General features: G+C 43.0%; 1 protein-coding gene across 3 annotated transcripts in view; it reads right to left on the reverse strand.

Moving 5' to 3' along the window:
* TMEM178A (transmembrane protein 178A) overlaps positions 1-26,195 on the reverse strand; it is a 50,135-nt gene that overhangs the window by 21,625 nt on the left and 2,315 nt on the right. The window contains exon 1 of one of the 3 annotated variants that reach the window (XM_007167119.3): positions 5,447-5,585. The exons of the other annotated variants lie outside the window; for them this stretch is intronic. Within the exon in view, the coding sequence (XP_007167181.1) occupies positions 5,447-5,570 (124 nt within the window). The 5' untranslated portion in view covers positions 5,571-5,585. Of the gene's footprint in view, positions 1-5,446; positions 5,586-26,195 lie in introns of those variants that run through there. 3 annotated transcript variants of the gene reach the window in all.

Here is a 26,195-nt window from a genome sequence, read left to right on the forward strand (position 1 = left end):
TGGCTCTCATGTTTCCTCTCCATTCTCACCACTTCTCAAGACTCCTAAAGAGTCTTCACTTCACTCCTAAACAGTTGGCTAATTGGCCTCTTTGCCACTCTCTCCCCATTTTCCATCCCACCCTGCACGCCACTCTTAGATAAACCTGCTGTGTGAAGACCTGGGGCCTCTGGAGCCTCAGTTGCCCATCTGTAATGCAGAACATGAAAACCTTTAAGATTTTTGTTATATCCACCTGCCTTTCACAGTATCATGAGCTTAATATGTTTCTTTAAATTGATAACTATAAGTGGGACACAGCTTTACTTGCCATCATGTAACGTTGTATTTATTTTATTTATTTATTTTTTTAAATTAATTAATTTATTTATTTTAGCTGTGTTGGGTCTTCATTTCTGTGCGAGGGCTTTCTCTAGTTGCGGCAAGCGGGGGTCACTCTTCATTGCGGTGCGCGGGCCTCTCACTATCACGGCCTCTCCCGTTGCGGAGCACAGGCTCCAGACGTGCAGGCTCAGTAGTTGTGGCTCACGGGCCCAGTTGCTCCCCGGCAGGTGGGATCTTCCCAGACCAGGGCTCGAACCCGTGTCCCCTGCATTGGCAGGCAGATTCTCAACCACTGCGCCACCAGGGAAGCACCGTTGTATTTATTTTAGAATTATGTGTTTATTTAAAACTAAGGTGCCTGGCAAAAGGTAGGTGCAACATAATTGTATACTGAATAGCTTTAACGCTGTGCCAATGTACCAACTTCCACACTTCGGCAAACAGGAGATGAGAAAATTTCTGGTGGTCCCTGAGAGCAATAAGCCTGGGGTTTTCATCATCCAGCTCTGTTTTGCCCCATCGAGAACATACCATCAGCTTCCCCTGAATCAAGCCCAGGCTACGGGCCCCTATCATCTATCCCTGCCCCCCAGCTCACTTACACTTACATGTGACTGGTCCCCAGGGGCTCCTCCCACCCCTCCCAGACGTGTCCCCTGGCAGTGTCACGCCCATTTCTTCCCATACCTACAGCCTTCACCTTAGAACGATCTGCAACCTACTAAGCCCTCCAGGCCTACAGCCTTCATTCAAAAAGTCTTCCCCACGCATGCAGCCCACGCAGCTCCCCCTGTTCTCTGGCTTTATTTTGATTTTCGAGGCTGAGCCACACAATCTGGCTCTAGTTACTCAGTCTTCGTTATTTCCTAATAGGTCAGCAAGTCTGCCTCCCCCTGAATGTCCCAAGTTCCTCAATAGTCGAGGCTGTGACTTCTTTCTGGATCCGTGACGTTTAAGAGGTTGCTGACAACTACAGTATGATTGATGCTTTAGGTCCTCTAGCAGATGAAAGTGTCGGTGAACAGTCTGCATTGTTTCCTAAAACATTTCAAAGGCGACTTGGAATTCCATAACTAGCCCATGGGCAGAAAAATGAAGAACTCTTTGCTCTGCCTGTGCACATCCCAATTTAAAAGGAAAGATCAACTGTGGGCTCACAGGGCAGGGTGGCTACCAGGTCCTTGTCCATGAGATTTAACTTCCGAGGGAATCAGGGGCTAAACAGACAAAAGAAAAGGTTTTCCTCATCACCTCCTTGAATGAGTATGAACAGCCCTCACTTAGATCAATAAACTAAGTACAGTAAGCTTAGTAGCTTAAAGGTGACTTTTAAGCCCGAAATGACCAAAACCAGTCCTGAAGGGCAAACCCATCATGAAGTCTCCAGAACTGAAAGGAGAAAGATATAAAATCAGTAAATCTAGAGTGTTGACGTCCAGTAGAAATAGAATGCAAGTCACATATATAATTTTAAATTTTCTTATAGTCACACTACAAAAATAAACAGGTGGCATTAATTTTAATATATTTTAACATGCAATCAAGATTCTGAAAATTATTAATGAGGTATTTGACACGCTCTTTTTCACAGCAAGTCTTTGAAACCCAGTGTTGGTTTTCCCCTTACGGCACATCTCCTCTTGGATGAGTCTCATTTCAAGCTCTCAGTAGTCTCACGTGGCTGGTGGCTTCTGTACCGCAGAGAGGAGATTTCCAGATGAAGGTGAATAAGGCTCCAATTAAAGCAAAAGCAACGAAGAGCAAGAGGGTTTGATACCGCGAGTGTCTGAAAGGTGTGAATGTTATTCTTTGCTTAGATTCTTTCTCCACAACATACTAGCATGTTCTGCTATAATTACTTCTTATTACTCATGGAGAATCAACTTCTCAGAAGCACAGAATTACATTTGTGTTCACTCTATACTCTCTTTGGAGCAAGACAGCATGGATTTGCGTTCTGGTTTCACCGCTCACTAGCTGTGTGCCTTTGGCTAGTTCTTTAACCTCTCTGGGCATCAGTTTCCTCAGTTGTAATATACAGACAGTGATAGCCCATCTATCTCATAGGAGGATTAAATATACAATACTTACATAATATAATACTTACATAATACTATTAGTGTAAGCTTCCATTATTATTATTATCATCACTACTACTACTATTACTGTTACTACTTCTGCTGCTGCTACTTTATTTACCTGAACAAACCCAGACAACTGGACTATTGCTTAAAGGCAAGACTGAAGTGAGTTCCTTGAACTGTAAACACATGATCTCTACGGGCCAAAGAGGGAATGTTCAATGACAAGTCTGAGGGATTCAACCTATTGCAGAAAGAGTGATCATCATCACAGGAAGTTTTTTTTTTAAAACAGTAACAGTGGAGAAAACCAGAAATAACTGTTCAAGCAGGCCTGATCCTGTACAGAGGTGGAAATTCTCACTGGGTTACGGTAGTGAATGATGACTGGTTTGCTGAATTAAAATGTAAACTTCCTTTAATTTAGTTATGTTGCTGTGTCTACAATAAAAAGTAATACAATATTTAAAACTTTCGGGCTTCCCTGGTGGCGCAGTGGTTGAGAATCTGCCTGCCAATGCAGGGGACATGGGTTCGAGCCCTGGTCTGGGAAGATCCCACATGCCGCGGAGCAACTGGGCCCGTGAGCCACAACTACTGAGCCTGCGCGTCTGGAGCCTGTGCTCCGCTACAAGAGAGGCCGCGATAGTGAGAGGCCCGCACACCGTGATGAAGAGCGGCCCCCGCTTGCCACAACTAGAGGAAGCCCTCGCACAGAAACGAAGACCCAACACAGCCCAAAATAAATATAAATAAATTAATTAATTAAAAAAAAAAAAAACTTTCAAGCCAGGGATTCTCAGTTTCTCAGAACCATCATGGCATACAGTCAGTGATGTATCTGGTGGGTTGGGGATTTACGATTAGAGGCTGAAGAGAGGATGTGATTCTATGTGGCTTAATGGGGGATTGCAGCCCAGCTGGGTACTCTCTGCCTCTCTCTCCCTCCCCATTCTCTTATCCTCCCCTGCACCTTCTCTCTCGAGCAGGAGACCAGAGAATCGAAATGTGGAGACAGGTCCTGGCCTCTTTTTTCCATCTCAGAGTTGCCAGTGTGGGAAAGGGGGACATGATCATGCCATTGGAGAGAAGGCAGACACAGCAATAACCGACACCCCATCCCACGCCTTGTGCCCTGAGCCCCATCTCATGTGAAACCAAATACAGCCATAGACTCAGTGGATGCAGAAGTCTCACACACTGTGGTATCTTCCCTCCCACAAGGGATACCGTGTTACAGGGACAGGCCAACAGTCACTTCTAGTTACTCGTGCTCTGGTCACAACATGCTGACCTCAGAGAGATCAATAAAGTCTGGACAAAAGCTGTCTTAATAGCACCTGGGTCTCAAGCTGTTGTTAATACACACTTGAAGTTAAAATCTCCTGGATTCAGGGAGACATCCAAATAGTCAGTGTGGGAAGCAAACCTAAGCTGTCTTCCCTCTCCCGGCCCCATGACTTTTTCAATTCGTGTGAATATGAATGAATATATATATATTTTAATCGGAAGGTTAAACACTTACACTCTAAATATTGGGAGAACCTTGGGAATATGGGGCTTTTTGTGCATTTAACGTGTGCGTATAAGAAGCAGCATGCAAGAATGCAAACTAGAATATTGGCTTTGGAACCAGCTGTGTGATTTAGAACAATACACTGGCCCACTCTGAGCCTCCATTTCCTCATCTGTAACATAGAGGTAATAAAACCTCACAGAATTGTCATGAGGCTCAAACGAGATAACATACATCGAGTGTCCTAACGCTGCCACGCCCATAGTTGATGCTTAATAAAGGACAGTGTCTATCCACCCCTTCCCCTCCCATCCCCCTTCATAAGCAGGACCTGTGAAGCATGAGTCCTGACCTGAAGGACAGCTGTAATTTTGTCCTCATCTTCAGCACTGGCGAAAAATTTAGTGGCCAAGTGTCAGTCACTACCTTTTGCCAACAACAGTCAATCACCTCACCCTTTATTCTTTCTTTCACTTACTCATCTGTCCAACAAACATTTATTCAGCAAGTGCCTTTTAGACGGAGGACCTACTTTCTGAATCTAGAATATGGTTCCACAAAAACTGAAAACTAACAAAGTGCAACTAAACAACAACTCTGAAATGGGGAGGGGGGAGGGAGGGAAGGATGGAGGGACAGAGAGGGAGACAGAGAGAGAGAGAGAGAGAGAGAGAGAGAGAGAGAGAGAGGGAGAAAGCTATCTCCCACCTGCCACAGATGACCTATAAATACTGATGCCTTTAGCAATTTCCCAAGTACTCAGAAAAGAGCAGCTTACTGGAGAAAGGCTGCCCACTTTAGAGTGTGTTGGCAGTGTCCCAGGGCAAACGATCCTTAAAAACAATGCACTCTTGGCCCTTTCCAGGTGCCTTGATAGAATCCTTCAAATTGAGCTACACTTTCAAAAGTTTGTTTCCTTCATGAAGGTAAGTCCTGGATCGAGCTGAATTGACTAATTGCTACTGTACCTGGAGATGAGGAAAGCAACGTCTGGTAGAGCTCATTTATGAAAATATAGACAAGGGCAATAGCTTTGCTCAGACTGTGGAAAAATTTAAACATATTTGCTGCCGTGAACAATGTTCTTGTATCCTCTTCACCAGATGAGCTGCTGGATTTATGCTGGGAGGTGTCACAGATACACATCAAGATAAATGGAAACTAGGAGCCCCTTTAAAGCCAGCCTTCAGGATCTAAAGGGAAAGCCTAGTCTATTGCTGGCTCACTGATAGAATTGTACTCCTGGGCTTTGACAGATGATTGAAATCAATTTCCAAAAACAATACAAACTGTTTTTTAAACGACATTTTCAACTTTTTCTAAGTAATGATCAAGGCTAAGTAATGATTAAGCAAAACTGACAAGTTTGAACTTCACTCCCTTTTACTATCGATACTTCAGTTCGCCCTCTCATGGTTAGGTGGCCCGGTGGGTGCCGGAGACAAGAAGCAAAGGAGCAATAAAATCTCCAGATTGGATGAATTATCAAGGATTCACTCCAACAAGAGCTGAGGATGGCACTCACCACCTTCCAGTGCAAGAACCTTACAGCAGAAGAAGCCAAATCTCAAAGCCATTTGCAGCAGCAGCAGGAAGATGACAGTCAGGACAGGACCGTTGTTTCTAGCAGCTTTTACACTATTTCGCATGTGTTCCGGCTCCTGCAACAGCTCCAGGCATCTCTAAATCAGGACATAAATCTGCAGCCAGATAAGCACACTTTTGAGACCCCCCAGAATTGCTTTAGTGTAGTTATAGGAAAAGGATAATCATGCTCCTATTTATTATACAGGCTGTGATGCTGTATTGCAAGTGCCTTCTTATGCATCCTTGTTAGTTACATAAGGCAGATATCCTGTCCCTTTTACAAATAAGGCACTAACTAAGGCCCATAGCTAAAGAGTGATGATGATAATTTACCGAGGACTTGCTATGTGCCAGGTTCTATGCCGAGAGCTTTACCCACATTTCCCCCATGAGATAGGTTCTATTTTACAGAGGAGGAAACGGAGGCTGAGAGAGGTTAAATAATCTGCCTGAAATCCCACAGCTAACAAGTGACAGAGCTGGCACTGAATTTGCATCTGCTTCCAGAACCAGTTCTTAGATATCTTAACAGACTTTGTCAGATGAGAGTCACTATGAATACATCTGATCATGCCTAATTAGTCCTCTTAAGTGAACAAGGACAGAGCAGGCAGGCACGGATTGACGTGTGGCATTGCTTTTCTCGTAATATTAATTTGTGTATTTCCATCGCCTTTGCTCTCACACTGCCCTCTACCCACAAGGAAGCACAAACAAAGACTGGAGGAAACCACTGTCCAAAGCGCTGCAGGCAAAGACTTCTTTCCCTGCTTGCCGAGCAGGTTTTCAGGTGCCTAAACCCCTGACCGAGGCAGAGGAAAAACAAAAGGGGCACAGGAGTGGCTGGGAAGACAGAGGAAGGTGTGGGAATCACGCGACGGGAAGGAGGGCCATTTGGGGCAGAGATTCCACCCCAGAGCCCCAGACCCACATAGGTCGCAAACTGGGGGAGCGGTGTTGGGATTCAATACCTAAAGCGAGGATTGGAGGGGTAAACCTCGTCCTTGGCCAAGTGGAACCCACCTCCGAAGGGAATCTCTGTTGGAGGGAAGGCGGAGAGGGCCCACCCCACAGATGCACACTCCAGACTGAAGTCCCCATCTTTTCTCCTACCAGAACTACCCACCTACCCACATAGTTCAAGCAGCCAAGATAACCGTCGGGTGCTTGAGCCTGAAACACAAATGTACCTCTGGTCCAGTTCCAGTGACAGCGTGAAGGAGAGCTTTAATTCTCTTTCTGTTTTCCACCTGTGCTTATCACATCTAGTCGTCACAAGTCCTTGTCTGAGGATGAGGACAGGACGAGATAACTTGCATATAGTCCAGAGCTGTACCTTATTTACTTCAGTGCTCATTGCACCCTATAACGCACATGCGGCTGCGTGTGCCCACACACACACGCACACACACATTTCAGCCCACATCTCATCCAAACATGCCCACGAAATGTTTCCGACCCTAATTTTACATCAAGCAGCGTGAATGGCATAGACAACTGGGCAGGAAAAAAAAAAAGTGCCAATAGGCAGTTTTGCTAAGCATCACTTCAATCAGCTATTTGAGGATACGGTGCTAAGAACCCAGGAAGCAGGCAGAGTCGATCAGAATCACAAAAATTGCAGGTTAACCCCCAGCCCCCATTCATCCGGTTAGGTCAGCAGCCAGGCAACAAGCCTCTCCTCTGGTCCCCAGGCGGTCCCCCGGCCCCGTGCTCAGGGAGGCCTCTCCTCCAGCTGCCAGCTCAGCCCGGAGCGATAGCCTATTAGCATTCCTATCACTCCCCTCAACCCAAGGGGAAAAACTTCCAGCTGCCTCGTACTTAAGCATCACCCTCTCAGCACCATAAGCCTGAGCCTGTGCATAATTGACAAGGAATATGTTGATAAGGAGTGGGACTGTTCCAAGTTTCTGAAGGATAACTAGGTAATTAAAAGAAAACCCTAATTTAAGAAAATACGGAAGAAATGTTTTAAAACTCTCTGGCTGCATCCTTTATGGATTATTCTCTCTTACAGGGACTTCTGTTTTGCCTTTGTCTGGTTTTCAAAGCCTGAGGCTAGATCACCGGTGTTCCAGGGCATCCACAGCCCCCAGCCTCCTCTGGGGGTAACTTGAAAAGCTCCGGACTGGAAGCAGAAAGGCTACCTCCGTTGCCCTGCAGGGCTCAGAAGCACCTGAGTCTGCTCAGGTCTGAGCACCCGGTGACTTCTTCCTCGGGATTTAGCACTGTGCCCTCCGAGGACCCTGGTACCCTGGCCAACAGCTGCCCCCACCTCTATTGGGCAAATGCAAAAGGACTCAGAGAACACCACGAATTCCCAGGAGCACCAATGTGCAGAGGTAAAATCAGCCCCTGCAGGGCTCCCTGCTTCTGGCCGCACCGCTTCTCTGCCTGGCTGGTTTAAGGTCATACAACGAGCCAGCCAGCTGCCCAAATGCATCCTGAGACACGCAAACGAACACCTGGGGCTCCACCACCGCACACCAGGAGGTCCGTCACCTCCCAATAGACAGCCTGGACCAGCATGTTCTTCATTCCACACAGCCCCCTCTCCTCGAGGTTGACTTAACACTAAATTATGGCCCTACCCCCTGCTACCTTCATGAAAATCTCTGAGTCTGAGTTAAAATGAGGCTGATAATGTTGATTTCATAGGCTATTCCAAGAACTATAGGAGATCACCTCTAATCCATGCCTCTGGCATTGCCCCACTTGGTGACTTGGGACGGACCTGGTCTCATCTAGCTTGATTTGTTGATAGCTTTTCTAACGTCAGCTCCTGGACCTTGTGATTTTCCCCCAAGCCAATCCTACCTATAAATGAAAACGAACACAAGTCTCCCCCTCAGAGAGCTTAAAGTCTAGTGAAGGACAGTGGCATTATTGAAATGATAGCACAGACAGATGCCAAATCACAACTCTGACATAAGGGAGAAGCACACAGCGCTCGGAGAGCACAGAAGAGGGTGGCTGAGTGCTGAGGGGAAGGGGGAGGCCGTCCAAGAAGGCTGAGGCCCCAAGGACCAGCAGGATTATGCTCGTGGAACCGAAGGAAGCGCACGTATGAGGGCTCTGAAGAGGAAGGCCTGCGAGACTGGGCTGAGGAGGTATCGGGGAAGATGGCGCTGGAGAAGAGGATGGGGGCTAGATCGCGGAGAGCCTGAACGTGGATCGAGACTTGGCCTCCACTGTGAGACTCGGTGGAAGCCACCCCAGATTGCAAATGACTGGAATCGATGATCAGAATTGATTTTTTAAAACAAACCGGCCAGAAAACACTTCCCTCTTGCCCTAGCATGGAGAATGCACTGGAGGGGGCCCAGAGTGGGTTGAGTGATGGAGATCCCAGCAGGTCACTACAGAACTGTCCAGAGAAACAGGTTCCCGACGAGGGAAAGGCAGAGAAGGCCTCCTGCAGGGAACCTTGAAACGGAGCCAGAGACAGCCAGGTCACAGGGGTGGTGGCATGAGAGGCAGGAGTGGGCATCCCAGATGGAAGAAGAGCAAAAGGGAAGGTGCAGAGGTAAGGAGTGTTCGGTGCTGTGTGAGACAGAGCGTGACGAGAAGCAAAGAGCTAAGAGGAGAGGTTGGCAGAGACCAGGCAGGAAAAGCTCCTTCCCCCACACAGCGAGGCCTCATCCAGCACGTCATCAGGAGCTGCAGAAGGATTTAAGCAGGGAAGTGATAGGATCAAGTTTTATTTCCGGGAGATGATTCCGTCAGGTAGACAAAAAAGGATACGAGGAGAGAGTCGAGTAGGAGAGATTAATTAGCTAGAAGGCGATGCACCCACATATTAAAATATTTTGCAGATATTAAAAATAATTAAAATTGGAAAATTCTTGTGGCTCAATGCTGGCTACAAAGCAGTATATATCATATTATAGAAACATGTCTTTGTACATATATTTGCATAAAGACTGGATGAAAAGAAATCAAACTTTGAACAGGATTATATAACTAAGTTGGAGGGCTACAGTTGATTTTTGTTTTCTTCTTTGCGGTTTTCTGCAGTTTCTATAATGAGTGTGTGTTTATGAAAGTTCATAATTAGAAAGAAAGATGTAAACTACATGGAGGCAGCATGAATGGTCCTATCAAACTGATAGCAACAATTTACATTTCAAGAGCGTGTGATATTTAGTGACCCTACATCTTAAGCCACAAGATAAACATCATTCTCTCTGTGTTCACAGAGAGAAAAATGAAAAACAGGGAAGCAAAATGATTCATTTAACATGACACAAAGGGCTAGAGGCAGAAGCAGATAGGAACTAGGTAGATGCATGTACACTTGACCTGGTTCAATTCTTTTTTGCTGAGAAATTATTTTAACAGAACAGGTCATGCACAATCCAATAATTAAGATAGCCAAAATAATTAGAACCAGCCCAACAGACTGCGTGATTATCAGCCCAAATCAATAAAGAAGAAGTCAAAGCCGTGGATAAATAAGGCCTCAGGCTACGCTGCTACAAGGACTGTAATTCCAGAATCCTGAGAGGGATTATGACAGTATTTTTCTAGAAGTCAGGAGGGGCCAGCCTTAGAAGGGAAGAAAGCAGATGTTGCTTCCACACTGTACCCATCCTCATCCTTCCCAATGGTGTTAAAAGAGAGGAAAATTCTAGCATAAGTGTGACACAACGGTGGCTCACTTAACTCCCATGCCAAAATGGGTGGCACAGTCCTGTTTCTCTAATTACCGATCATCTTCTGGCTTTTCCCCACACCCCCAGGAGTGACATAAACACAATCCTGGATGAAGCCACAGCTACATATATTGGACCCTCCTGGCTTCCTCCTGCCCAGGATGAGCTCCTATCCCCCTCTTGGGCAGGGGAGCTGTAGTCCCAGGATAGGACCAGGCCTGACTGCTTTTCTCCCATGAGTGCCCAGAAAACACAGCAAAGAGAGCCCCACGGGAGACTGGCCCATGTGACATTCATTCATTCATTCATTCGTTTATTTATTTATAAACTTCAGAAAAGCTCAGAGAAACCCAGTGGTATTTTTTTAATATGGCTCCTACAGCCTAAAATAACATTCTTGGCTTTGCTGGGTGGGAGAGGGGAGATCATGGGGAGGGAGGATGGAGGAGGTAGGAGGCTGCCCCAAATTGCCAAGCTTGCAGATTAAAGAAGTGCAAATTAGTCAGTGTCCAAGTTTACGCTGAAAAGGATGACACTGTATTTTGCAAGCTAATAAAGCGGCATGTACATGTAAATACACAGAAATGAATAACCAGTTTACAGTTTCTTAAGCTACCCCGCAAATGGTCCCGAGGATCAAAAGAATAACAATTAACCAGAAGTTCAGCATCCATGGGTCCTAATTCAACATTGCCACTGCCAGTCCCCCTGTATCTGCTTCATCTAAAGAAGGCAGTAATGGGCTGTCATGGTGGAGAATGGCTGCAAGCCAAGGCTGCGAACTGGATGACCTTGTGGGACGCCCTACAAATGAGACTTGGCCCTGCCTGTCAATCACCTGGACACTGTCACAGATCCGCACACCTGCCCTCGTGTTGACACTCTTCTATTTCGGAGCCCTCTTGTAGTCCCTTGGGCTGTGTCATTCCCGCCCAGCTCTCATTCTTATCTTCTCCTCTAGGAAGGATGGTCACAAACATTACATCATTCCATAAATAGGAAGAGCCAAACACCTCGATACTGTGCTTATCCAAGGGCCGCTTACTGCAACACAGAACACCCCAAAGGCCTCAGGCAGTGACCTGAGGAAGTCCCCAAATCTTCACTCTCAGGGGCGCCTCCTGAAACCTCACCTGGTGACTATTTGCCCTAACTTCAGACCTAATTCCAGCTTGCTTCATCTATGACCCCCTGTTCCTAGCCCACTAGAAGCAGCAAAGTGGAATACAAAAAGGGGCAGCTCGAGACAGACAACGGAAACAGAAAGAAGTGATATTTAGAAAAGCAGCAAGCACACACACACACACACACACACACACAAATCAGAACCTCACACTCATTTTTGTGTAAAGGACAGTGTGCTGCGTCATTTGGTTCTGAGGCACACAGTTCTCCACACCTCTATATTCCCCAAGGGGACCTGGCTATTACATCATAGTTCATGGCAACAACCTTGAGTCACTCAGCAAAAGTTAAATTTAGTGCTCTCTGTTTCAGAAAGCAGAGATGTGCATAATGCATTGAATAATATATCCATCCAGTCAGATAAAAACAAGTTTTTGAGGCACAGAAAGGTAGGTTTTGGCTCTCTGGAAAACTCACCCTTTCCTTCCTGATGCTCTAAATAAATCATAAAAGGTAATAATCTGGAAAACTCTTTGAAATCATGAAGTTCAACTTTAAAAATGAGAAGCTGAGATCTAGAGAGGTTTAAATGACTTGCCAAGGTCCCACGGGTGGCAGAAAAGCCAGGACCAGGACCACAGCTCCCAGTTCCCAGGGTTGCTCATCCCCCACCCCCCACCTCCCCCACGGGGCCACCTTCCCCTCCGTATACAAGCAGTAATTAACAGCAGTCCCAATGTTATTCTCCTCCGTCACGTATGCTTAGTCAGAGAACGTGTCTCCTTTTTCTCTTTGTAAAAACCGCTTTGGGTTATGAGAAAGGAATCTGCTGTGTAAATTTAAAGGGCTTTTTCTCATGAATTCCATGAATATCACACTCCTCGTCATATGGCTTCTACAGAGTGATTTCAGTTCCCTAGTTCATAATCTCCCACAGACTTTGTAAGACTCTTCCTAGTGTTACTGTTTGTAAAAGGAAACAAACAAAATTCCAAAAGAATGAAGAGACTTTCTAAGAATCAAGAGACCAAAGTTAAGACGGTTATGTGATGACTCTCATTCTCCATGGGGTTGCCTCTCCCCTATCTTCCCCATCACCATTCAGTGCAGTGTTGTTAACCTGTTTTGAACAGGTTCTTTTTTCCTTCCTCTTAGATAAACTTCGAAGTCTTCCAAATGACCAAAATGCTTATGATGGGGCAAAGGTGAGGTAGTACGCTTGCTACCTTGGACCATATCCACTCTTGTCTTCTGGAACTCACACTCTCTCTCAATAAGAATCAGCCTGACCGTGATGGGGATGATACAGATGACTGTCTCGTCTACCTCATCTCTGCTCTGTGTGGAAGGATTTAAGTAAAACCTGGTCCAACCAAGCATCAGAAGTGGAGCAGATCTGCCATTATAATCATTGCCATGGATGCATAAAGAGGTTTACCTGGCCATATCCTTTCATCTACATAAAGGAAAAAATTGGGGGTCAAGGAAAGTCATCTCATGTTCAAATTTTTTGAATAAGGCTTTCAGTGAAATTAACTATTATGCCAATTACAATGTGTGGCAAGCCACCTAAAATATCATCTGAGGGGAAAAAAGAAACAAGCGAATAATCAAGATTCATAGTATGAATTAAAGTGGTCAAATATAACTTCCAGGTATTTAACACAGTGGATTATTAAATTCAGAAAGCATATCTCTAAAACTTTTGAACAAAATGAATCGTGACAGATAACTGTGGATTTCTATTTAACTTCACGTGGCTTATGAGTATTAAATACTCTCATGAAGCAAAAAAGGAATAAACCTAGGATTTTTTTACCTGTAGTAACAAAAAGAAAGTATATGATTTTTTTTCTTCCATCAAAATCTCTCGAACTTCTTCAAAAAAATTAAAAATGAGCAAGTAAGGCAAAATTTAAATTATACGACGCAATTTTCTAAAGGGTACTCCTTTTTTGCTCTCTATTATGAACTCTAACTTCAGTTTCTAAAACCAGATATAACTTATTATTACCAATTCCCTGTGAAATTATCTAACAAGGAAAAAGTTATACAGTTCAGTCCTTCCAACCAAATGGCAAACATTGCTCCTACAGAAGAGAATTCCTGGAACAATATAGAAAGTCCTGTTCTCTCCTTTGAAACCCTCAGGAAATGAAAAAGAAAATTAGCAATAAGAAAGCATGTCACATTCAAAAGAGCAAAGGAAAGGCATGTGGGTGAACAACTGAAAAGAGAGAAAGGCTCTCAGATTTGGATTGTCCTAACACTTACCTGCTTCTAGGGAGAACCGACCTTTTTCTATCCTTACACTTTGTGGAGTTAATTAAGCTGCTGTTTGCTGGGCACCCTATAATTACAGCCAGTTAATGCTGCAAGAGACCCAGCAGGTTACACTGATCCAACCTCTGTATGTACAAATGAGAAAATGAAGATCTGCAGAGGCGAGGTGACTTGCTCAAGGTCACATAGCTAGTTAATAGCAGAGGGAAGAAGATGCCCCAAATCTCTGCCTGCTGTCACCTCAATAACCTTCAAAATAAACTTGCTGAAGGGGAGATCATTTCAGCACACCAGAAAAGCCACCAGTCTCTTGGAGAGCTATCTCAGCTTGAAGAGTCTGAAGAGCACACTTGAACCCCAGATGCTCCTCCAGGCTTTCTTTCAGCATACAGGAGCCTCCCTCTTAAGACGCCTGACACAGCAACAGAATAGCTCAGTAAGGAGCCTGACGAAGGGCAGTCACCAAGAGTTTTTCAGAGATTCATTCTAGCTACTGTGCTTTCTGGTGAAAGGAAGTATGTAACTGGACTTGCAACAGTTTTACTGAAAAACAGAATATTTACTAAGTCAAAACTGTACAAGAAAATACTTAGAATAAACCTAGGAAAACACTACCCATCTATTGAGTTCCTAGTATCTAAAAACCACCCAGCTAGGTCCTGTGAGAGAACAAAGGAACAGTTCCTTGAAGGTAGGGACTTCCAACGGGGTAGAAGCAGAAAGACAAGAAAATCGCAATAATAATGTAATCCTTTTGTTAAGGATTAAGAACATTTTATGAGGCAAATCCTCCATAAAAAGCACCCTGTTAGTTTTATGCTGATTTCTGGAATACTTTCAATATAAAAGCCACCGTAAATGCTTCTTTTTTTACATATACTACTACTACTGCTTTTTTTTAATGCCAATTACTTCATCTTCTTTGAGTTAATTATTAGTGTCCTAGTCCCTGAAAGATTAGAATAAGTCTCTCTTCTCCTTGTCCTTGAATTGAACGAGAAACTCTGGAGTGGGTGAAAAAGAATGGACCACATATGACGGTGATTTGAATCAATCCAGTGGAATTTTTTCAACAGCTATTCTATGGGAAGATCGCCATGTGCCAGATACTGAGCTGGGTGGCATCCATCCCCAACCTTAAGGTAGGGGGTAAAGTGGACAAGGAAATAAACCACAATACAATGTAGGAAGTACTATAATAGTACAAAGCACACTGGGGTCCCAACTAATAAAGCAATTAATTCTGCAGGTAATGAGAGGCTAAGGGGAGAGTCAAGGAAGTCTAGAGAGGAAATAACAATGGCACTAGGAAGCTTTCAAGGAAGAGCGACCAGATGGACAAGAGAAGGTGACATTCCAGGCAGAGGAAACAAGTTCCACAATGACACAGAGTGAAGGGAACATGTATTGAGGGAAAAGCAAATGGTCTGGTGGAGCCTGACCCGAGGTCAATTGGAGAAATGTCTGGCTACACCACCAGCAAGGGAATTGGAGCCACATGGCGAAGGCTTTTTTATGACCTTCGAAGAAGTTTAGACTTGTAGATGTGGACCGTGCAAAACCATCAGAGATTTTGGTTTTGGTTTTGTTTTGGTCACATTTTTTAAAGTGTGTAATTCCTTGTCCTTTAGTATGTTGTACAACCATCCCCACTATCTATCTCCAGAACATAGGTATCAACCCAAAAGAAACCCCTATACCCATGAAGCGGTCACTCCACATTCCTCCTTCCTTGTTTTCTGTCTCTATGGATTGGCTTATTCTGCATATTTCATATAAATGGAACCATACAATACTTTGCCTTTTGTGTCTGGCTTGTTTCACTGAGCATAGTGTTTTCACGGTTCATCCATGTTGTGGCATGTATCAGTACATCGTTCCTTTTTTTTTTTTTTTTTTTTTTTTAAATTTTATAGCTACTTTATTTATTTATTTATTTATTTATTTTTGGCTGTGTTGGGTCTTCGGTTCGTGTGAGGGCTTTCTCTAGTTGCGGCAAGTGGGGGCCACTCTTCATCGCGGTGCGGGGACCGCTCTTCATCGCGGTGCGCGGGCCTTTCACTATCGCAGCCCCTCCTGTTGCGGGGCACAGGCTCCAGACGCGCAGGCTCAGTAGTTGTGGCTCACGGGCCCAGCTGCTCCGTGGCATGTGGGATCTTCCCAGACCAGGGCTCGAACCCGTGTCCCCTGCATTAGCAGGCAGATTCTCAACCACTGCGCCACCAGGGAAGCCCCCATCGTTCCTTTTTATAGCTGAGTAATGTTCCATTATATAGACTTAGCACATTTTGTTTATCCATTCATCAACTCATGGACATTTGGGTTGTATCCACCTTTTGGCTATTATGAACAGTGCTGCTATGAACATTCATGTATAAGTTTTTGTTTGAGTCCCTATTTTCCATTCTAGGATATATTCCATTCTAGGGTATATTCCTAGGAGTGGAACTGCTGGATCATTGAGTCAGTCTATTTTTAACTTATTGGGGAATCCATCAGACCGTGATTTTTAATCAAAGGAAAGACATGATAAGATTTTATTTTAGAAAGATAAACCTGATAGATATTTAAAGAAACAAGATCCCAGAGAGCTGGTTCCCCAAAGATCCACCAAATAGTTGTTCATTTGCTCCTTCCTGCTTTCCTCTCTTTCCTGCCTCCTCACTTGTTTTTTTTCTTTTTGAACCTACAAATTGGCATGCAAGCTGGTGGTCCAAATATATGTCCTCCCACATACCTTGTGGCTCTACACCATCTTTTGAGGCTTCTATGCTAACACCCTGCTAGCTCAGCCCATCTGCAATAGTTCAGATTGTTTTCTTGCTTTGTAATTCCTGCTCTAAAGAGGTATCAAGCTTTAATAAATAGGCCTCTCAGTTTCAAATGAGAGGTCCAAGAAGACCATAGCAATTCCACCAGGAAAGATGAAGTGCCCTGGAGTGGTTTGACTTGAACATTCCTGCCGAGATGCCTGAGCTGCATCAGAATACACGCTCCCTCCATCCCACTCCTCCAAACACAAGATCATATGTTGCTAAATAACCACCTCCGCAGGTGGCCTTCCAGGTGTGTAACAACACTGACCTCGTCAATACAATGTGTATTAAATTGATAACAACTGCACTATCAGATCTTGGAGTACATCAAAATCCCCTAAAATGCACAGTTTTGAACATTTTACATCCCATTTTTTAAAGTGCAATTATGAATAAGCCTCCTTAAAAACAACCATGCAGTCCCTGGGGTACCAGAGGTTAAAGAGTCCCTAACAGCTCTTCGGCAAACAAAGCACAGGGCTTTCAGGGTGCTTCGACATGCCCATGAAGAAGAGCAAAATATGCCGCCCCCAAATATGCCACTTTGACATAAGAATTATTTTGAGCTGAAGCAATCGAGAAGAAGCAGATACAAGAAAAGCTTTCTGCCCTTCTCCTAAAAGCAGGACATAAATTTATAAAGGTGCCCCCTCCTTCTTCTCTGTACCAGGAAGGATAGAAGTGAATTACCGGAGATAAGTCTAGACCTTTATCAGCCAGAGATGGTACCAGAGGAATCTACATAAAGATCCTTGCTAATTCTAGCCCTGATCTACCATTAGTTTCTCCTTATATTTGCCTTCCCACAATTTGTCAGCCCTAGAAACTCAAAGTCCTTTTCCTTTGTCTTATCACTTCCCTAAAAATGTATTGTTCTTAAAAATAAATAAATAAAAAATAAATTTAAAAAAATGTATTGTTCTTTCGTTAAGATGCCATATAAACCCAAGTTCTAACCACCACTTTGAGTTACCCATCTCTGAGGGCTCCATAGGCATGACGCACGTTAATAACTTCTGTTTTTCTCTTGTTAATCTGTCTTTTATCAGTCAATTTATAGGACTCAACCTGAGAATTTAGGAATATAGTGGAAAAAGAGGTTTTTCCCTCCCCTATTCCCATGAGGGCAGGATGTGGGGAGAGAGAATACGGTAAATCTGGAAGCGCTAGCAAGAAATCGGGGTTCTCCTCTCAGTCCTGTTCTCCCTATGGAATGATCACAGATAGGATGGTACTGACATTTGGACTTTCCGGCTGTGGACACAACAGCCATGTCTCCTGAGCTAACAGTAGCCAGACTTTGTTCAGGTGTCAGACAGGCAAGTGCTTCCTGGGGAGACTGAACCCTTAGCCACTGTCAGGGGAAGCTTGATTGGTCTAAGGGAATCACCATAATCCCATTCTACTCGCCAAGGATTGGTTTAGGAATGGTCATGTGACATAATTCTAACCAATGAGGCCTGTGGGAAATCTTCTGGGAGACTTCTAGGACATTACACTCATTTTAAGAATGGTTTAGGAAAAAGGGGCATGGCCCCTCTCTCCTGCTTTATTAGCCTTTGAACTATTGCTATGTGATGAAGTGACTGACACGCCTGCTGACGACCAGCAAGAGACAAGCCTGAAGGCAAAATCGCCCCTGTTGTGACAACTAAAGCCCAACAGAATTCAATCTTTAATTAACCAGCCTAGGTACAGGCTTCCTCCAGAGTTCTTGTTATGGGAGATGATACACTTTCCTTGTAGGTTAAGCCATTTTTATTTGGGTTTTCTACTATTCGGCACTAAAAGATCCTTAAATGATAAACCCACATATGTGAGTGGATGAATGTTTATCAAGCACTTTATTAATTGCATTTAAAAAAATTAGACTGACAACCCAAATTACAATGTTTCACACCTGACCTTTTCAGGAATAAATACAACTCCGGAAAGCTACATATATGGGAGAATACTTAGCCAGGGGGGATAAAAAATTAGGTCTGCCATTTTAACCTGCAAATAGAACTGGATGAGTGCCAAAACAAGAACTGTGTGATAATTTAGGAAATAAAACCATGCTCTCAAAAATACCCATGCCACAAATTTCCGAAATGAAAATCTGGGGCATATTAGTAAGAAGCATCAATTTCTCCCATGGCATAATCAAATATGACTGCAGAATCATCTTGTATGTGTGGTTTACTGAATAGTGAGCTACTCTGTTTAATGCCTTTCAGGGGCCCTCAGACAGATTTATTTCAAGAACTCTGTCACACTTGGAGGGCAAACAAAACTGTGACCTTTTATGATTTCTCCCGTCATTTTTTTTTTAACTTTCTCAAATCAGTTATGTTGGGACCTATTCATAAGGCTAACAGGTAATGAGTTATTAATACAGCTCCCAATTTCCAAATCAGTGGTGGTGCCTGGGGACGACTTTGGGAGACTGGAGTACGCATGCTCAGAGTGTCCACCAGCTCCCTGTACCAGCCTCACTCCTGAAAAATACACAGCCTGGATAAAGCCCCCACTCCCACAGCCAATCAGATGGCTGTCTCTAAGCCTCCTCTATACAAGATCAAAGGGCCTCCCCTGTCCAAAAGCTAGACTCCGTTTTATAAATTAAAACTGATCAAGATTATGCTGATAACAACATGCCCTCCCTCACAGGCATTCTGAAAACACGAGCTCAGAGAGAAAAGGAGGGAGTCAGAGCTGGTATGCTAGGAATTGCATGTAACTGACAGAAGTTTGTAGCGCACATGAAAATCCTCTTATCACGGCATCACAGTAAAAAAAATTGGGTGAGGATCATGGCTCAAAGTTCCTTTCAACTCTGTGAATCTTTGATTCTACATGTGCTTATCCATTTTCCTCCAACCAATTTGAGTTTCTTTCAGAAAGAAAAGGTAACACTTGAGGAAAAAAGGAAAGAAATACATGACTTTGAGGCTTCTTCAGCAGACATCTTCTGGCTGGATTTTATCTTTTACTACTGAATAGTAAACAGTTTCCTTGTGCCCATTTTGTTTTGTTTGTTTCAAACACCTGAACAGAAAGACAGTATTTTTCAGTCAGTGTGGCTTCTCCTGCCACTCTAGTTCAGCCTAGCTCTTTATTTTTCTAGCATTTGTTCGCTTTAGCTTCTTTCAACCAACACTTCCATTGTCTGAACACCAAACAAACTCTCCCTAAAATATGTTAGATGCTGGGCTTCCCTGGTGGCGCAGTGGTTGAGAATCTGCCTGTTAATGCAGGGGACACGGGTTCGAGCCCTGGTCTGGGAAGATCCCACATGCCACGGAGCAGCTGGGCCCGTGAGCCACAATTGCTGAGCCTGCGCGTCTGGAGCCTGTGCCCCGCGATGGGAGGGGCCGCGATAGAGAAAGGCCCGCGCACCGCGATGAAGAGCGGTCCCCACACCGCGATGAAGAGTGGCCCCCGCTTGCCGCAACTGGAGAAAGCCCTCGCACGAACCGAAGACCCAACACAGCCAAAAATAAATAAATAAAATAAATAAATAAATAAATAAAGAAAATCCTTTAAAAAAAAAAAAAATATGTTAGATGCTAAGGATTAAATCACCTGGAATAAGTGATTAAGTATCAGCGGCATAAAACAAACATACAGAGCTTCAATTGGCCCAGACTCACTTATTATCATTGGCCATTGTATTTTTAGTTTCTTCCCCCCGCTACAGTTTATCTTCTGCTAGGTCAAACTGTCTCTCTGATGATGAGTTCCATAATTTTTCAAACCCATGACCAGTGATCGATTCTGTTGCTTTTCAGGATAACCTCCTTGAGTACCATTTAACAAGATGCCCATGCTGAAAAATTCCATGACAACTGTAAACATGACTGTAAGCAGTTTTCAAACTTGTGAGAACATAAGAAATGGCATTCGAACTCAAATTAACCAACAGCCCCATCCGCCTGCTCAGACCCTCCTCCTCGCTACTCTGGGGGTCCTTAGAGAAAGCACAACCTCACGGGGCAAGGAGGATACCGCACCCGTGTTTTTCACTGAGCAGCCTCTTACTTGCAAAAGCAATTCGTTTCAACACTCATTAGTAACATTTGTTGACTGATTTCTGAGTGAAGCAAATGTTTACATCCCCCGCACCAAACAAAAATTCCTTAAAATGTAGACAAGAGAGATCCAAGTCACATACAGCCTCCCACCTCTACCCTCATGCCCCACTCTCCCAATCTTGCCTGTTATAGACACTAAGGATACAAGTCAGTGCTTACTGGCATGGCAGATGGAGGCATCAGTGTTGATTTACAGTTGAGGTACCTGTTGCGAAGGGACAATGAAGCCTTCTGGAATTATCTATACATCCAGAATTTCCCACATACTTCTGGAATCGCTTCCCTGTCTACCTATATGGTATCAAATAACCTGGAGAAACCAAAAGGGAACATATTACAACCCTTTGGTCCTTAGAGGAGAAATGAGTTGATTGATTTTTTCCCATGAACAAAATACTTAAAAGTCTGAACACTGGGGGACATCCAGCAAGTTACAGAAAATAATTCAGTGTGTTCTCAGTCAGTCAAGATAACGGAAACTGAAATATGGTTTGTACTGTTCCCCTTTTTTCACTTGCTAATGCATTCTCTGATGGGTGTCCCCATGACATTATTATTTGGTCTGCAGTCGGCTTATCTGGCTGAGTTACAAGAAAGATGGAGTGCAGCCTGTAGTTTCCCCGTACTCTGCAGCAAACAAAGGCTGCCACCTTCATGACCGCCGATGTGGGCTCTCTCAGGCTCCAAGAAGTTCAGCTACATCTTTTTAGTTAAAACTTGCAATAAAACAGATTAATCACTGCAATCACTTTTAACCACAGGGAAACACTGTAAGAAAGTGAAAAAATAAACCATCATAAATTTTACCAGGTTTTGAAGATAAAGTCCATTTTCTACTGACAAACACCTTTATTTTGATAAAAATCTTTACAACCAGTTGTGCAAAGCTTTAGACAATAGCAATGGTGTAGTTTTTTAAAAAATATTAATTGTAGAAAAAACTAATTTGTTAAACTTAAAGCAAGTCTACAGGGTTAGAATGATCTTATCTGAATTGCCCCAAACTACTGAACTAATATTTTACACCAAAGGAGATACATTTGCTATTTGTATTATTTGCCAAACCTCCAGTTTGTTTTCAACTTTTTCCTTCATTTCACCAGTTGCTTTTGCAAGGGAGAGGGAAGTGAAGGGGATGGCCAAATCTGATTATTTTTATTCTTTTAACCAGCAAATAATACAGGAAAATGGGCCTCAGATGGTCACACAATTGAGTGTCAAAGAAGGACAGTGGAATCTCTCTGAAAGATAAGGTGGACATAAGAAAGATGGGCTCAGGAATAAGGACAGAGTCAACCCGAGATCACAGTTTGCTTGGCAGAGGTCAGAGGTCAGTAACCTGGGGTATACCACACTGCAGGTGGGCTCAAAGAGGAAAGGAGAGTTCACCCTTGGTAACTGTTGGGAAAACCCTAGGACCTGCCTAAATTCTTTCAATGTTGCCGCTCCCCATGGTCTCCCATTTAGCATTGACACTGGGAGACTCGGTTACTCCCTCAATGGAATGTAACTTCCAGATGCTCCCCAAACAAAAACATATCTTCTATGGCAATCAAGAACACTTGCAATTATGAGCAGTCTGCCTGATGGGGTTTAACGGCTCTTTTTGAGCTTTGAAAAAGAAAAATCTGGAGCTAAGGAAAAAATCACAGCCACTCGGGTATAACTGGATGTGAACTTTCTACGGCATAGCAAAAAACTCTTCTGTTTTTCCCCTCAAGGCCATTGCTAAATGTTATCCATGAGACATGGTGGATACAAATGTCACTGACTCTGGCAATTTTGATCACAAACCACTTAAAGCACCAACCTCTTTCGTGTTTATGAATCACTTTTAAAAGGTGACTTCCCGGTGCAGATGGAAAGAATGGAAGCAAGTATCTTTTTTATTGATAGCAGAGAGGCAAGTAAGAATCTAGTTTCTATGCAAGATAACCTTCAGGAGTGTTAGCAATAGGATGTGTTGAAACATAGGGTATCACACTTGGGTAATACTGTGTCTAATGTCAGAAATGATACAGAAATAAAATGCATCTTCTTCTCTCCCCTGTGCAAGACGAATACGTGTGATACAACGGTGGCCTGGGAGACCCACCATAGAGGTCAGCCATGATAGTAAACAAACAATCCTTCTTCTGCCCAGATGAGAAACTCAGCTTTGCTGATGCGCAGTGAGAGAAGCAGTCTTCCAAGAGGAGTGTATACATGCCAGGGGGTACACAAGCAGTTCTTTGGAAAGTGTGGGTGAAAATAGTTTAACTTCTTTTTCTGTTTATTACCCCATCCCTTCAAGGTTTGCTTTTGTCTGTGTTTCATGATGTATATGTCAGAACAGTCCATGCACCTAATTTTAAAATGAATAAATATAAATTACATAGAGTGAGGCTTAAGACAAGTTTGGAGACCACTGCCTTGAGAAGTAAAGAAAGAAGAAGGAAGTCTTAATGATATCCCCAGCACCCCGAAAACTGAGGAATCCCTTTACCAGCAGCATCTTCCGGTCCAAGAGAAGGTCTGAGAACAGTATGTGAACGAATGAGTCAGGGAAGAGAAACAGTGCATGCCTCTCAGATTTCCCAGATATATCTGCTCTTGGGAGATAATTATTCTAACACAAATGATACTTTGGTCTACAAATGAGCTGGAGAAAATCATCAATCTATTTCTGTGTCAGGTAGAACGTAGTGGGTCCTGTACAGACTATTAATTTCATGGAAAATAAGCCAACAGGGGAAACAGATATATCATTAGCAGAGTGAAGAAGAGACCCAATGAATTCCTACAAATCCTCCTACTTTCTTTTACTTGCAGAGAGCAAAATGACAAAGTATTTATGTCCTACTGTCTTTGATATCTCTGTTTATCTCATTAAAGGAAAAATGCTTCTGAAACCACAAGGACATGCTGTATTTCAAGTTTCAAGAATTCAATCCCAAATGATTTATCCAAGTTAACAGTATGCCTACAGAATTATAATCTTCACATTGCTGAAATTCTATCCCTTTTAATTTCATAAAAACAAAACACTACAACATTCATTTTCCTTTTGTTTATTGCAGGCAATATATAATATTAGGATTTGGTTTACATAAACAAAGTACATATATTTGAAAAATAGTGTTAATTGTTTTTAATGAAAATTTTTAATTAAAAAATTTTTTTCAATTAAAGTTAAGGCTAGTAAGAACAGTTGGCACTTTTGATATCATTTCAATGACTAACTCCTATTCAAAATTAATTTCTCCAAAGTTCCACATAATGTATTCACAAGACTCATCAATGTTTATTTATTAAACTCAGTGTTTTCAGTAACTGAAAGAAGCATTATAGAATGTTTCCAACTGAGTCTCCTTCCATCTGTCCTCCTATTTTAATGTTCAACCAGTAGTTTAAACATAAGAATTGCACTTGGAACAGAATGGCCAGGCGTCCCCCAAAGGGTACAGCTCTCCATCACTCTGCACTGTACTTTCTGTCACGTACTTACCAGCTCTAGCAGCTTGCACAGTGCTCTTCCCACAGCCTACTAAGAGTAGTGACTGTATAATCCACTAGAAAATAACTCCACCACTTGATATAAACTCTATTAGGGCAGGCGTTTTTATCCATTTTGTTCAATCCTGTATCTTCTATACCTAAAACAATACCTGACTTTCAATATATATTTATTGAGTGAATAAACTGGATGAATGAAGGAATAAAGAACCTACTCCTTAAACCCATTCTCTCAAGTTCCTACCACAAGGCTCCTTCAACTATTCTAGCCCCCCTATTGCTGGGTGGAGGATGACTTCATTTGCATACGGATGACTTCATTTGCATACTTATCAGAGACTGTCTTTACTTTGACCAGCAAAGCTTCCTTAGCAACAAAAGTTAACTGCAAGAAGGGTCTATATATGGAAGAATAAGTTAGTCAATTGACCAGCTCAAACACAAAAGAATCCCCACATGTGTAGCCGAAATCTCCCTAATATGACCTTGCACATAATAGCCTTTCGATGGGCATTTGTTTTATTGGATAGTAAACTATGGTAATATAGTGTGAACTTAATATCTCTACAGCATTTGTAAGTTCCCATGTTATCCCAGTGGGCAAGATAGTGAAACGTGGATTAGTCAATACAGTAAGAGGAAAAACAACGGTATGCAAACTGTGCTGGTGACTGGTCTTTCGTTAGCCTGGGAGAGTAGCATCGAGTTCTAGTCTTGGTCCTTAATGGATTTATCTATAACTTTACTTCCATTCTTATTGAAGGTCCTGGTTGGAGGTCCAATCTAGACCTTCTAGGGTCACTCTGGGCTAGAAGTAAACAGAATCATAATGAAAGAGTAACAATCAGAGTTTGATGATTTTCCCAAATACTTGTCCCAATGAGACCGCTGCTCTTCTGGCTCATGTGATTTCTCTTTAAGTAGATGAACACTACAGAGCCTATATGTTGCATTTCTAAGCCATTCTCTTATTCTCCACATTGTCTGTTTCTTTTTCCTCTACATCTCTCAGAAATATTTGCCCAGCCTCCAGGAAATGCAAACAATTCCAATTGTGAGAGGTCTTCCATATTATCAACTCTACATTTTCCCCTCTGTAACTTTCACCCACCTCCTGGCTTTGTGCTCTAAGTCCACACAAAGAAAGGCTGACCTCTTTTTCCCTCAAAAGCTCATTAAGTATGTCAGGCACTTCTTGTGGCCCTTTCCTCCCCTCCCCACTCTCCCTTCTGAGTCTACTTTTCTTCATTTCCTATCGTTAACATTTCTAAATCTTAGGACTCATAAGGTAGTTCAGAGAAGAAAGTAAGAATGAAATGTGGGACCCTAGTTGTCCAAATTTTTAAATTAGATGTCATGTTGATTTCTAGTTATACAGGGCTCATTTAAGAAATTCATACCACAGCCACAGATGTCAAAACACACCACAAATGCCAAATTCATATCACAGATGCTAAAACAAAGGTAATAATGTTTACCTAACATGGATGTCAAAATCATCTGTTGAAATTATTCTTAGAATCACAGAATTTTAAAGCTGTTCATTTCACCCATTCATCTCACAGATGATGAAACTGAGATCCAGAATAGTTATGTAGGTAGCCCAAGGTAGATGAGTAGCAATATTGAAAGTACTTGAGGCCCTTTTGGCCATCTCCCAAACAACAAATTATGATCCTATAACGTACTGAACGTCTGTCATTTCCTCCAAACTCCTCATGTCAATAATGTCAGCGCATTAACTTCCCAGGAAGCTAAATTTACATTGCTATTAGTACAACAATGACAGATTTTAGAACTAGAAAATCCCCTAAAGAACAGTGAGTCTTCCTACTATGAACTAGAAAACTGAAGGCCAAGGAGGCCTGGACACATGTTGAAGGAAGCCCTGCGATTTAGCAGTAGAGCCAGCAATGGGGCCGAGGTCTTCTGATGACAACCTAGAACTCTTTAGTATCCTACAAAAAGGATTAGCTAAACACCATCAGTATTACGAATCTGAGATCGTTTTAATCCAAACTTGCATTTATGACTAGAAAACTGTAATTCTTTTAATTAGCACACAAGTTCTGCCTTAGGGAAGTGCTAGGCTGGACAACCGTTTGTCAGAAAGATGTAGAAGAAGGGAGTCTGAACAATGGGGGGGAGGTTGGATTGAATGCCTGCTTTATAAAGTCCCTTCAGCCTCCAGGATTATTCGATTCTGAACTTCCCTGGAGCTCAGCACCTCAGCTAGC

Source organism: Balaenoptera acutorostrata, chromosome 12 (genome assembly GCF_949987535.1).
Source record: "Balaenoptera acutorostrata chromosome 12, mBalAcu1.1, whole genome shotgun sequence".
In the NCBI taxonomy this organism is placed as follows: Eukaryota; Metazoa; Chordata; class Mammalia; order Artiodactyla; family Balaenopteridae; genus Balaenoptera; species Balaenoptera acutorostrata.